Raw genomic sequence first — 14,426 nt, forward strand, 5'->3', positions numbered from 1 at the left:
TAATGTTCAAGATACATTCTGTTTTCAAGGAGGCCCCCAAGGTCCAGAAGACTGTAGTTGTATCAGAGAGCACCTTTTGACCCAACTGGTTTTGCAGTAAGGTCTGGATTTGCTTTGTGTAGCACCCCATATTAACAAAGTATTTTGCTATAGTAGCATGGCAGTGACCTCTTTGTTCAAAACACCTCACATTTTCCATAAGAAATTAGTTTTGCACCTTTGACTGGAAGCATTATCCATTATCCACTATCTGCAGGAGGCCTCTGATATTTGGCAGGTGTAGCTGACTGAGGTATTTGCTGTTTTGTGGCACTCTGGCACACTTTCCCAATACTCCAGTAGCCCCAACCGCTTACCAATCTCCCACCACATTAATGCTGCCTTCAAGTCATCCAGATAAAGATCTGAGTACACTGCTTTCTCCTGTCCACTGGACAAGCAGAATTTTTGCAAGGGAGGTCCACACTGTACCTCACAGGCACACACCTACATGACAATGAGCATTCACGAAATGCATCGTGAACCATTCACTGCAGCCGCTTTCATTCTGCCTGCTAAACTATTTCTGTCATTTCTATTTTAACATTCAAAATCCCTGAGCCCCTTCATACAGCCCTCCTCTTTTTAAAAAGAGAGAGAACAACTTCTACAGAAAAAAATATATATATTTCCTACTTTCCCTTCAAAGGTGGAATTTCCCCACAAAATTTATACTGGCCCAGGTCCCAGGGCAGGCAATGATCAGTCCTTTACCAGTGACAGGTTTAAGGTCCAATATCTCATGACTCTTTAGGGGCAGAAATAGGAGCTTTAGACTGTATCAGAGGGGAGATTCCCAACTTCCCTATTTTTAAAAGTTTCTAAAACTTGTCAGTAATAATTTTTTCCACCCCTTCAGAAGCTTCTTCATTTGGACTGTTGACCCTGCAGGAATCCCATTATCTCATGAAGTCTAATAGAACATCCCAAATAATGAACTTTTATGTCTTCTCCAAGCATTTCTGATGGAGCTGGTCTAGAATTTTTTGGCATGAGTCTCATGGACCCCTCTCAGCACTGCCATTAGTGTTGCTGAGAGGGAGTTCAGCCCTTGTGAGTAATTCCTTTAAGTGCACCCTGGCTTTCCATTTTCTCCAAATTGTTACATGCCATATAGAGACACAGCACACACCCTTCATGACTACCAGAGTCCAACTGGAGGAAACAGGTCCAGTGACTACAAAGACATTCATTCTGTTTCTCTTCTAAATAAGCCCTGCACACCACTGTCCAGATAGCAATTAGTTGGATGTAGTAATACGGACCTGTCTGGACCAACAGCAATTTAGTGTTGCAATCTGGGGTGGGGTACTTCCCCTTCTGCTTTCCTCCCTCCTCCTTCAGCAGCCTTCCCTCCCTTTTGCTCTGCCTCTACCCTGCTACGGGTAAAAGGCTATTTTAGAGAGCAGAGGCACCGATGCATCTCAGTGCCTATTTGCCAGCTGCTAAGGAAATAATATACAGGGGAATCTAGGAATGATGATCCTTGTATGCATCAGTCCCAACAAGATGTTGATGGACTCCTCTGAGTCACCAAAGCAGCTGGAAATGAAGGATGCTGTGGCTGTGTCAGAGTCTGGACAACACCAGGTCTAAAACAGGTTTTTTATGCAGGTTCTTCAGTGTGTAGGAGGGAGGTAGTACCAGCAGAGGAGGAAAGGAGAGATAGTGCTCTTACTTTCCTGCTTTTTTTCTTTTAAGTAAGCAGAAAGACCTGACTGCAATAGAAGCTGTCATCCCTTGGATTAAAACTTTGACCTCCAGTGACCTTGTCAGCCTGTGATTCTTGGGCATGTTAGCATGCTGTCAGCCCATGGGAGAGGAGTTTTCCCCACTTCCTCTTGGGAGGAAGAACCGCCTTGTGGTCTGGGAATTCCAAGTTCATTGCCATCCCCAGCTGCTGAGCTGGTGCTTTTGCCTTTTGTGTGCAGAGCTCACTCTCTTCAGTGCTGCTTCCCTCATTCAGACTCCGAATTGCAAGTTTAAAGCAACTGCTGTGTGTGAGCATTAGGGACACCTGCCTTTAGAACAGAGTTGCAGTGGCAGAATATTAGCAATGCCTAGGCCCACAACCTCCTTTTGAGGGCTTGTCTACTCCTGGACATTACCTCTAATTTCAGCCATCTGTGGCTACCCACTCATATGCAGTCACACCCACGTAAACCTCAAGTGTCAGCAAATGAAGCTGCAGCTTGCACTGGGGGAAGCTTCATTCTCAGCTAAAATTAGGGTAAGTCCTACCTGGACCTAGAGCCCCTGCACTCTCTACCTCAGGGATGTGCACCTCAGTCACTGGCTGGCCACAGATGGCTCAAGTTACGGCAAATTCCAGAGCAGAAAAAGCTTCAACCTGTACCTGCTTGCTAAGCACAGTTCAACACTGACTGTTCACAGAAGTAATTTAAATGTTTATTCCAAACCCTGAATGGTGGCAGTGGGAATGGGTGGCAAATATCCCAGCTCAGCTTTTCCATGGCGGGGGTGGAGGGGGTTCAGCATGGGAAAAGGGAGCAATCTCTTCACTTTTATGCCACCACAGGATAGGATTTTAGCGCAACTCATACTCTTGAATCATCTAGGGCCAGACAGCATCCATGGCTCAACTCTGCACCTTCCCCACTGATTTCACTGGAACTTCACTGACCTTTAAAAAAATCTGGGCCTTGGAAACATTTAAAGATCTCACCAGTGGTTTCAAGTAGAAAAGTTTCAGGAACTCGAACTACTGGTTCTGGGTGAGCAGAGTTAAAAAAGTAAAAAGTCACAGGTGCCTATATAGCATGAGAAGGAAACCTGGGGTGGAGAAGGAGAGAAGGAAGGAAGGAGATTTGGTAGACAAAACAGCAGACCTAGAGGTTAAAGAGAGGAAGCTGCTTAGCATCATGGTGATCCAGGAGTGGGCAAACTGCTGATCAAGGGAGTAAAATAGTTTAGAGGGATCAGGCTACAGTTTATTGGGGCTGTGCTCTTCTGTTCTAGGATAGCAGATGGGTGCTCACCAACTTTCCAAAGCTGCCTTTCATTCTAACAATACTGATTCTGGTTGCCTCTGTTTCTTAGGCATCCATCTGGAGACAACTTAAAAGGGGCCCGATTGTCATGAACAGCTGAGACCAGACATTCTGAAGCTCACAATGCATCAAGTGGTTTTAAGCATGGCTTCCAAAATCACCATTCACTAGTGATTATCTTGGCTGGTGAATGCTGTATTGGTCATTATTATCCAGGACTATAACAGATGAATTTTCCCTTCCTTGAAAGAGGCTGGCACCAGCCAGCACCATATCATCTCATATCATATCTACAGGCCAAAGCACCCACACAGCATTCACCAAAGAACAAAGGAGATTATGTTGGACATTTCCCAGGCAACAAGACTCTTGTTTCTGTTAGTCTGCTGTGTCTCTCCCCACCACCTCTCATGTACAGGAGACAGTAAGAACTGGTGACTTAGCTCAGCAAGCACTTCTCGTTACGGGACAGAACTTCAGAATGTCCTTTCCCATGGGTCTGCAACATGAGGTTGAACTTCCCAGGAAAGAAAAATGTCAGAGACACTAAGAAAACCTAAGGCCTCTAATTTTATCTAAAGTCACTTAGGTACACTAATCTTTTCACCTCTGAAATGCCAAACAGATGAATAAATTTAACTAACATCTTGAGGATGGGGTTAGAGGTTTCATAAACTTTTTGTTTTATTTAAATCCCCTATTGATGCACACTACTTTTCAATGCTGCCTCAGGATGGTAGCGAAGCCTAGGAGACAGTTGAATCACCAGCAAACATAAGTCGCATCATGGACCAGTGCAGATAATCTGTGAACAGTTAAATGACATTAATACCTTATCACAATACAGGGTGTTTCATTTACTAGTTATTGAAACACAGAAGGGAAGTTAAGCCAGGTCTGAATAAATTGTAGGATTAGGGGATTGTGGGGTTTTAAGGCCAACAATTTTGAAGCAATAGGTGTCTGGAGGTACTGTTTGGAATTCAGGTTCAGACCTCTAAATCCTGGATCAAGCATTCAACAAAGAGAAGGCCCAATTTACCCAAAAAGCTGTGCATCTATCCTTTTTAAGCTAGGACATTTATTTCAGGTGAGCTAAAATACCTCTAGGAGCCTCATGATTCACCCCCACTTTCAGTAATGCTGGATCAAGAGTTCAACAAAGGGAAGGCACCAAAGAGACTGTTAGGGTAATTAGGACAAAACCCATGTTCTTCTGCTCCTGGCTCACTACAGCCCTGCTATATCACACTGGGCAAACCATTTCACCATCCTGTGTTTCCTTTCGTCCTCCCATCATTCTCTCCATATCCTAGAAACTCCTCAGGGAATGAACTCTTACTCTTTGTTTGTATATTCTTTGCCACACTAGGGACTCAGGCACTATATTCTTCCTCCTCCTGCTACCATATCAGTAGCTTTGTTTATCCAGATACAAATGGAAATGAAAAGATGATAAGCACTGCTAAAACCTGGATGCTGGCAGACTCGTACAGAAGATAATATGATATTCTTTGCCTTTTCTTGCCCAAAGAGATATTTATATCTTTTCTGGCACTGCCCCCAGTTCTAGAAGACAGAGGATATGCTGTTTTTATAGCCCTGGAAATGTCTTTCCCCTTGAAGATGCCATTCAGGTGGCAAACAGCACTGCAGGCAGGTTCATGGAGATTACTCTAGCAGGACAAGTATATGTGTCACTCAGCAATCACAGCATCATAGGGGTAGAAGGGACCTCAAGAGTCATCCAGTATAACTCCCCTGCACAGATACAGGATGTGCTTTTCCTAAACCATCCCAGACAGGTACTTATTCAGCCTCCTCTGGAATGCCTCTAGTGAAGGAAATTCCTTAACATCTCTGGGAAACGTGCTATTCTTGCAGCTCGTCCACATGCTTGATATAGGATTGTGTAGTACCAACTATATCTAAGAAACATCAGTAGCATTTTGCAGATCAATTCTGGTTACGATAAGCTTTGAGCTGATGAACTTGGCCACTGTGAAGATTATACAGTTAAGAGAAACTCAAGTGATTTTCAGGGTGTCCTCAATAAAAGGACTCTTACAACAGGTGTCAGTGAACACAGAGCAGCCTGGTCAAAGGTAGGTAATAAGCAACAAAAGAATTTATAACATACAAGGAATATTTATGCTTTAGCATGAGAATTTTGAAGAAATCCACAGACGTGGATAGCAACGGTCCTTACAGCCAAGATAATGAACCAAAAAAAAATCCTGAATGCTCATTGAAGTCTTAACAAAGTTGAAGTGAAGCTGCTTTTGCCCTGGACCATACACTACCAATACTTACAGTAAAACAAATTCCTAAAGCAGAATGAGAAGGGTTTCATAAACCAATGGTCCTTTAGGGACTTTTTATGCCACCAATCATATTTTAGCAACTAGAGAAGTGGCAACATTTCTCTAGTTCTTTAGGAGGAACTTGTCGTGTTGTCCTTCAGATTGCATTCCTCATAGCTGAGGAAGAAAGCGCTGAATGACTTCACTCTGCTGAATGGGATGAAGAGACCAAAGTCTTTTCTCATATACCAGTTTGCTCTACAAAGCTTTGTTTAAAACCACGCTGTACTATAATTTCTTAACATAGCAGACCAACCATCTTACCCAAAGCTCTTTCATTTTTAGAATTCTGCTGTCCTCCGGTACTGGTTGAAAGGTCCTCAGGTACAGGCATAGGCTCATCTACATCATCTGGGACATCACTTATAGGAGGACTTTCCTTGCCTAGTGATAAAGGAAATAATGTAAGCATACAGCCCCGTAACCAGAACAGCAAAACACAGCCAAAATAAAACCTAGGTTTGATCAATAGACTGCAATGACTGCACATGGCTAAAACTTACCCCAGAACATAGCCTGCTGTCCAAGGAAGTCTCCGCATTAATACAGCAGGACAGGAGTGCAGAACTGAGAAATGTCTTTCCTAAACTTCAGTGGGAACACACAGGCTAGAGATAGACATTTAAAAAGCCTGAGCCTGAATAGATTCAATCTTTGCAGGTTAGTCTAACCTGGCTAGGCTAAATCAATTTTGTAACCAGACAGACATCCCAGAAATGCCAGCACATGGCTGTAGTGGCTCAGGCTAGAAGCCGGAGGCACTAGAACAGCCCTCCCTTCCTTCCACAGCACTAAGCTGAAGGGGGCATGGCCAGGCCTCAGCAGTATGCTCCGATTAGCCCAGCAGGGAACTGATAACACAATGTTTATCACCCCATTAAGAAAACAACAGAGGGACATTATCAGCTACCTGTTGATTCCACTTGATTCAGCATGGACTATTGCCAACATGGATAATACACTAGACACCTCTCTGCAAGGCAGAAGGGAGGGGGGAATTCCTGCTTAGTAAGGGGTGGGGAAAAGCAGCCCGCAGTCTTGTGGGAGCTGCAGCCAGGGATCCTACAGGGTAGGGGCCAGCTCAGAAGGCATGCCAGGATGCTGAGGGAGTCTGGTTTATCTTAGACCAGCAAGGGGTCTGGGGACAGACATTGCATAAACTGGTGTGACCCAAATCAGTTAAGTTTGATACTACATTCAACCAGGCTTATCTCAAACCAGTTTCAGCCATTTTCAAACTGGTTTATGTGCACTGAAGATCTGTTCTGTTACAGGTTTAAACCAGCTTCTGATCACTTAAACCGGTTTATGTATAATGTCTGTCCCTAGTCACAGGAACTGACTTCTGGGGTTGTTGGTCCCACCTTCTTGGATATTTATGACAAGTACAAATGCTTTTTTTCAGCTACTAAATGCAAATGATCCAACCCTAGAACACATGTACTTACAGACTGTAAAGGCAACTGTGTGATAGCTTTTGTGAAAGCTTTCCTTGCTTCTATGGACACTACACAAAGATAAGTAGATTTTTATTTCAGCGCTAACAGCTTAGTTTAACAGCAAAGTCAAACTTACAAATTGTCTCAATGCTCAAAAGGCCCTACCTACTTTTGTCCACAACATGGCTTTGTTCTTAACCACAGATCTACTACAGGCTTGAAGATTGGACATACAAAACTCTTTGCGTCATCAGCTCCCACTGAATTCAGTTGTTTAATGCTTTGCAGAATCTTCACTGCTGCCAGGATCAAGTGAAACACAGCTTTGTGACACTTCAGGTATTTTATGATCACTGATTTGAAAAGAAGGACAAACTCCATGGCAGTGTACAAGCTTTGGTGGTATAAACAAATCAGACTCTGCAGTAAGTTTTTAATTAAAAAAGTATGCTTTCAACTTGCAAATGCAACATGTTTAAAAAAAAATAAATTCCCCTCCTTTTATGGCAATTACAGCTTCAGCTTTCAGTCACTGTAAGTACAACACTGATGATTAGGCCTTTGGCTTTCTTTATTCTGCGGAGTTCCCTTTACAATGGTTTTAAATGTTATATGACAAAGATAGGCCTTGTATTACTATAGCAAACTGAGTTAACGGAGAGGAATTCAGTCCAGTAGGATTAAAACAGACTACCTAGAGAAACTGTGGAATCTCCATCCTTGGAATTTTTAAAGAGCAGGTTAGACAGCTATTTGGCTGGGATAGTTTAGTTGGGCTGATCCTGCCTGGACTAGGGGGCTGGACAAAATGACCTTGTGAGGTGCCTTCCAGCCATACTATCCTACAATCCTAAAATGTCACTCTCTGATCAACCAATAAAAGAATGAGATAGAACCTGGGCTGGGGTCAGTGCTTATTGATGCTGACACAGCCACTGACTTCAGTGGAATCACTCCTGATTTACATGCATATGAGATATTCATTGCACCATGGTGACCCCCATGCCACAAGTCACAGGACATGAAGCCCCAATGCTAACACTGTCTCTCATGATGCACAGTCAGTGGCTCCTTTCTTGGCATAAGGTAATGCGATTCCTAGTTTACAGTAATGTAATCCTAAAAAGAGGGAAAATTAAAATACGTGTAGTTTGATTAAATGATATATTGTGGTGATGGAGGCTGCAGAATACCCGGAGTTGGAGAGAGAGAGAGATAGGAAATGATGAAACTGCTTCCTGTCACCCTTTTGCCTAAGGCAAAAGAGTCACATCCTTTGTTTCCCTGACTGATGCCTGAGCATGGACTTCAGAGGCAAGGCAGATGGAAGGTGGCTTTATGTAACCTTTGAGCTATTCCTATTACTTCTGGCCCTTTTACAGGTCTGCTCAGATCAGAGCTGCTCTCATTTAACCAATGCTTTGCAGCTTCTTGCATGGCTAAGAATAGCCATGCGTGTGCTCCCACAGCCAAGAGAGACTGGGGACTGCGCCATCAAGGGTTTGGTGGTATAGGTTCTATTAAACCCTTTATAATATGGGTACTTCTTTTTGGCTTTCTGGCTCCCTGACTACCAAGAGCAGTAAATGGGTCAGATCCCTGTGAATGCTTTGGCCAGAAATGTATATATAGCCAAAAATGTACAGCCATAAATGTATAAATGTATTCCCTTCACAGGGGATGTGCTTTCAATTAACTGTTCTTTCTCTTCCCTAAGGACATTGATGCTTTCATGAAGATCATCTACAAGTATGTAAATATGAGGTAGAAACAAAAGAGTGGTTTTGGACTGTTTGTAGGCAGGTACCTAGGTTTAAACGAGTGAAATTAAGAGGACTTGGACTAGTGATGCACCTATGAGATTGTGGAACAGCCTCTTAAAGGAAGTTGTGGGAGTAGTGTTAAACGAATCACTTTAAACTCTGGTGGCCAAAGGACTTCAGGATAAATATAATCTTGCCCTGACAGAGGACAGACTAGAAGAATTAATAGACCTTTCCTATCTCTAATTCTTATGCATTGTTCATAAAGAGAGAAATAACAGTCACCAGTTGTAGAGACAAAGCTGAAGGTAGGTCAAGGAAAAGAAGAGTAGAAGCAAGAATTTAGTATCCAAAAGGGGAAAGGAGAAAGTAAGCAGATGGAAAAACTGTTTCTGCCATGAACTACATAGATCCTTTGTTTCATTTAGTCCCTGCTTAACAGGAGGTAAGGGACTTAGGCATTATCAATAATTTTTTCTCCTGCAAGTAACGATTTGCTAAGATGAGCTGTCTGTTCTGCAGCAGAGTCAGGGGCTGGGGTGACATAGCTGGAACATTTGAGCTTTTTACAAAACAGAAATGTAACAGATTGGCAAGGGTGGCTCCTAATCAGCACCCATTTCCTTGATCTTAGCTTTGCCTTAATATGGCTGCTTAAAAGAAAATCAAAATCCATTTCTAAGTGGAAGATCCACATTGAATTTCAACTGGACCAGTTCAAATCAACGAATCATAGAAACAAGGTGGAAGAGATGCCAGGAGGTCATCTAGTCCAACCCTGGTCAAGGCAGGATTATCCCTGTCTAAACTAACCAAGTGCTTTTCAAGCCTGTTCTTAAAAACGTCCAGTGATGGATATTCTATGCAATCTAAGTTAGTGTAAGATTTAGGAGAGAAGCTATCATAAAAAGCTCTGGCCATGTGCTTCTAAAAACCAATTAAAAATAAACTGTTGGATTCACAAGATAAGAAATAAAAAGCATGAAACCAGAATATTATTACCCCAAAGTTAGGCATCCTGTTTTACAATAATCTTTTTGGGATACAGAAAGAATAAATATAGGCCAAACACTTTGACATCTTATGGTAAATAATTTGTATGGCCAGATGCATGCAGGTGTCTGCTTCTTTAACTTCACTGAAAAGTACACCAGATGCCCAACTGGGGTATACTGGTTTGCACCATCTAAGTCAGTGGTTTTAATTTGTAGAAGCTGAAGGTCTGGGGTATTTCTCTGTTTTGGGGGACTGGAGGTCAGGAAACTTGACTTTGCAAACTTTGCTTTAATAATTCTTGTCAAAGAAGCTTGGAATTTCTTCATGCTGAACATGATAGCATAATCTTTGTATCCAAAAAAACAGGGTAAAAATAGGAGATGTAAAATGGATATGTTTTTGGAGCTCTTTCTCTTGGATTCCAGAGCATGATATTTCATATTTCATGCCTTAACTACATCTAAATTGTTACACCCTGATAAGTTCACGACTGCATGGCAATCTTACAGATATGCAATCTCGCACTAACATTTTCTTGCAGATGAATTTAAAAATGGAAAGGGGGAGAAACAGTTTTCCATTTAATTTCTAACAGGCATGTCCAGAATAATAACTGGTGGAAGGTATGCAAAGGTAAAGCCTGATGCTGGTACTGGGGAAAATTGTTAAAATGTCACCAAGCCATCTAAATCCCACACATTTGCTGCACTGCGCTACTTAGTTGTGTGAAACACAAACACATACAACCACGGCAGTCTAGCCTCTGAGTCTTTAACTATGCAGCAAGTTTGTCATTGCTGACATAAAGCTTCAGTGCACAGGCCTGGGATTTCTGGACAATCTGGCCTCTGTTCTTGACTCTGCTACTGACTCATTGACTGATGCTGGGTAATTTGCCTAAGCCAAAAGGTTCAAATTTAGGCATCTAAAATTAGGCAACCAAAAGCACGGTTAGGCTCATAAATATAGCCTTAGATGGCTAAACCTCACCATCCACGTGTAAAAAATATGGCAGGAGGGCCTAACCCTTTTATTTTGCATCATCAGTCCCTCAACTTCTCTGTACCTGTGTAACCCACAGTGGGCACATCTACATGTTCATTACTGCACCTTAGATACTGTGCATTTAGTTTAGTACTTGCTTATTAAAAGTACTAACTAAATGCACAGTAACTGCAGTTACTGAGCAGTAGCACCGGTGCATGGTTATTTTGTGACATTTACTGCACATTAGCCTAATAACACTCCACAGTAGGCTATTAGCCTGGTTTTTAACCATCATGCTACTGAGCAGTGTTATTAGGCTAATGCGCAGTAAACGTCTTATGTAGATATGTCTAGTGTTCAGCAACCAAAAAAGATCTGTGGAACTTAAGAGCTCAACTCTGATGGCTCTCTACTCCTCATGGGATCAATGAATACAAAGTTTCTCAGGCACCTCCATGGAGCTCTTTTGATGTTCTTAGGTCCATGCTTGCAAGGTGCTTGAGAGAAGCCCAGAGCTCTTAAAAATAAACCCTGAATGGTTCCTTTTAGAGATAGTGATCTGTCTATAACATTGGCCAAGTGCTCCTAGAGTTACTTTCAGTGGTAATTACACGGGCATTAATGAAGCCATGTAAAAAGTAAAAAGAGATATTCTCCTGTGATCCAAGACTACAGACCTAATTCTCCTTCCATTTACATCACTTTTTTCACTAGTGTGACGCCTTTCACATTGATGCAGTTACTCCTAGGTATTGAAAAGAGAATCATTTCCCTGACTGAAGCTGAATGCCCAGCCAAGGTAAGTCAACACTGAACAGTAGGGGAGTGTCAGAAACAAAACTGTTCTCCCTCTTTTCACCTAGGCTTGCTTGAGGTGAAGAATAACAAAAAGTAGTTCTTCTGGAGGACCCTCTGGGTGACAGTGGAAGAAACGCTTGCACTGGTTTTTTGCTCTTCCTCAACTGTTAGACCCATCTAGAACTGAAAAAATAAAACAGCAGGAAAAATACTGCTGGTTAAGTGAGATACTATCTGTGTTTTCTGATTCTATTGTATGGGAGCCAGATACTGTTTGGTTAAATATGTCAGCTCTGTCTTCATTTCAGAACTGCAACTGCTTGCCTCATGAAATATCACTTTCAAGAAGAAAAAAACATGAACTCTGAGCTTATTGTATGGCCTTTCAGTTCCTTTAGGAGCCAGTGATGACTGAATTCCAAGAAACAGGAACATTTGTCAATATTGAGGGCCTGACTGGCCTCATGTATGCTGACCTGATTCACTGCAGCCACGCCTTGATGCAGTTACAGCTTCAGAAAACAAGTGAATGCAAAATGCTTCTGTTCTGGTTTGAGAGGGCTCTGACACCTGCTGTGCACATATGTAAATAGTTGTACAGAGGTAAGGGCAGTCGCAAATAAAGCCCTGTGTTTCTGCTGGCTCCGAGTATAAGATGTAATAGAGGAGTACTAGCAAGGCCATCAGTGTACACAGATAGAGCAGCCTCCCCCTGCAATTACACAGCTGAAGACTCCCAGCAGCCCAAAAGGGGCAGAGAAAAGTGAAACACAAGAACCATAACTCCTTTCCCTCAGCCACACCCATTGGCCAGCAGTTTGCCAGCTTTCAAGGAAAAAAATACACAGTCACTCTACACATCAAAATGCTTAGACTGTAGGACATACCTACTGGGCTTAATCCAGTGGGCTTTTTGCCTCCGGAGTTCACACACAACTCAGACCACAAGTTAGAGCAATTTTACAAGTGGCCTTCTGATCACATTACAAACCCACCAAAGTCACAGTCACAGAATCATAGAAAAATCAGTCTGGAGAAAACCCTAAGAGATCCTCTAGTTCAAATCCCTTGTCCAAGTCGAAGACTGAAATATCAGCAGGCATTTGTTGGCAAGTTAAAGCAGGAAGCGCATTTACTATAAGTAGATTATATTGGCCTGCCAGTTTTGTGACATCTAAGATTCACCTTGGTCTGCTTTTTAAGAAAAGAGAAGCCTCTGTCACGCCAGAAGAATATTACTTCCACCAGCTTGATTACCACAAACATGCAGGAATGGTGGGAAGGGAACTAAAGGAGTACAAATTCTTCAGCATTTGGAGATCTGGAAGAAACAGCATGACTTTCCCTCCAATCTTCCCCTCAAGTGAAGGCAGGCTAAATAGAAAATAGGCACTGTGGTCTCTTTTCCCATGAGACAAGGCAGCTTCCAGCCCCATGGAGAGCCAGCCCTTCTATACTGCTCCTATACATGGAAGCATGACTTGGGTGAGTGATGTCACCTCTGGCTAGTCACTGCAAGTAATGGCAGGTGTGAAGCTCATGATCATCCTGATTTAAAGTCTATGAAATTGGGTGTGAATACCCGCTTAGGTATGTGCTGCCACAGAGGAAGAGAATGACACAGATCCTGCCCCACCTGACTTCAGACTCCCTGAGCCAGGAAAGCCTGGTCACATCTTAAGAATCTTGACTCCATAGGAAATGTGGGGTTAAACCCCCTTTTCCTTCTTTTCCTGTTAAGCAGAAATACAAACTACAGAGAGGGTTTGCTTTATCTTCGTTAAATGATTTCAACATAAAGGAAACACTGAAGTTTAAGATACTGTTATCATGTAAAAAGGATAATACCTTGAGGGAAATGCAACAAGTCTTCCGTGATAGGGAAGAGAGCTTTCTTAATAGCAGAGCTGGTTGAAAAGTATGTGCCAATTACATTTTTGTTAAAGGAAAGTGGCTTTTTTGTCAGAAGGGAAATTGTTATGGGGAGCATTTAGTCTCTTGTAAACATTTGAAGTTTTTACTTAAAACACTGACAACAAAAACATTTTTGGTTTTCAGGTTTTTTTATGCAAACCTCAAAATGTTGCCAAAACTAAGAAGCAAATCTATTTTTTTTTTTTTCAGGAAAGAATGCTCTGACCAGCTCTACCATTCAAGAATGTGCTATGCTTCCACTGAACTGTTCTGGAGGCCCTGATCCTGCACTGCATGACTCATCCATTTGAGTGAACCACATGCTTCAGTGGCTGCAGGAAGGAGGCCTCAGTGAACAAATGGGGCATGCTGTAGACAGAATACTAAAACTGATAACTGAAAGTCATTTGCCGTTGCTGCTCTCCCCATACTGGGAAGCCAAAAAAAGGAGGCGGCAAACTACATGTAACCTCTTGACAAATGGTGGAGCACTAGCATACTAAACAAAGTACTTATTAGTTGTTAATCTGTATTTCCGTCTCACCAACAGGCCAATATATAATAGAACTTCCTGTGGGAGAAACATTAGGTACCAAAGGCCTAAAGAATCCCAAAGCCTAACCATGTTATTCATAGGGGAATTTTAAAAGCATACATTTTCCATTTTGTAGGGTGATCCCAGTCAAGTAATGCTTCTTCCATAGTGTGATCACCATGGAATAAAACTAAATAAAAAGTATCAAATTCACAGTATTAGGGCTTTCACCATCTACCTGGAATCCAGTCTTTATGTTTAACACCTATTACTTCCAGTTTTAGTAGGAAAAAAAATCCAAAACTTATTTAGTGAACAATTTTTGCTTAAAATAATAGTTTCATCTAAGTAAACTTTATTCATCCTGAAACTGCCAGGTAATAGCTTTTTGCTTCCAAAAGAGATAGATACATGTTCCTATGACCATACCCCACAGAAATACTACAGTAGCTATAATACAAAATTACTTATCTATTTCCTTGGTTCCTTTATTTATAAAAGTCCCTTGAAAAAAAATCTATGCACTGTGAGGTTCTACGTGAAGTGGTATCATTAATTATATCTTGATTTCCACTCTAGCT

At 42.0% G+C, this 14,426-nt stretch overlaps 1 protein-coding gene across 4 annotated transcripts in view; it reads right to left on the reverse strand.

Moving 5' to 3' along the window:
- IKZF1 (IKAROS family zinc finger 1) overlaps positions 1-14,426 on the reverse strand; it is an 80,099-nt gene that overhangs the window by 51,318 nt on the left and 14,355 nt on the right. For all 4 annotated transcript variants that reach the window (XM_006270569.4, XM_006270568.4, XM_006270566.4 and 1 more), the window contains exon 3: positions 5,678-5,797. In XM_006270569.4, coding sequence (XP_006270631.2) covers positions 5,678-5,797 — 120 coding nt within the window. The remainder of the gene's footprint in view (positions 1-5,677; positions 5,798-14,426) is intronic.

Source organism: Alligator mississippiensis, chromosome 5 (assembly GCF_030867095.1).
Source record: "Alligator mississippiensis isolate rAllMis1 chromosome 5, rAllMis1, whole genome shotgun sequence".
Taxonomy (NCBI): domain Eukaryota; kingdom Metazoa; phylum Chordata; order Crocodylia; family Alligatoridae; genus Alligator; species Alligator mississippiensis.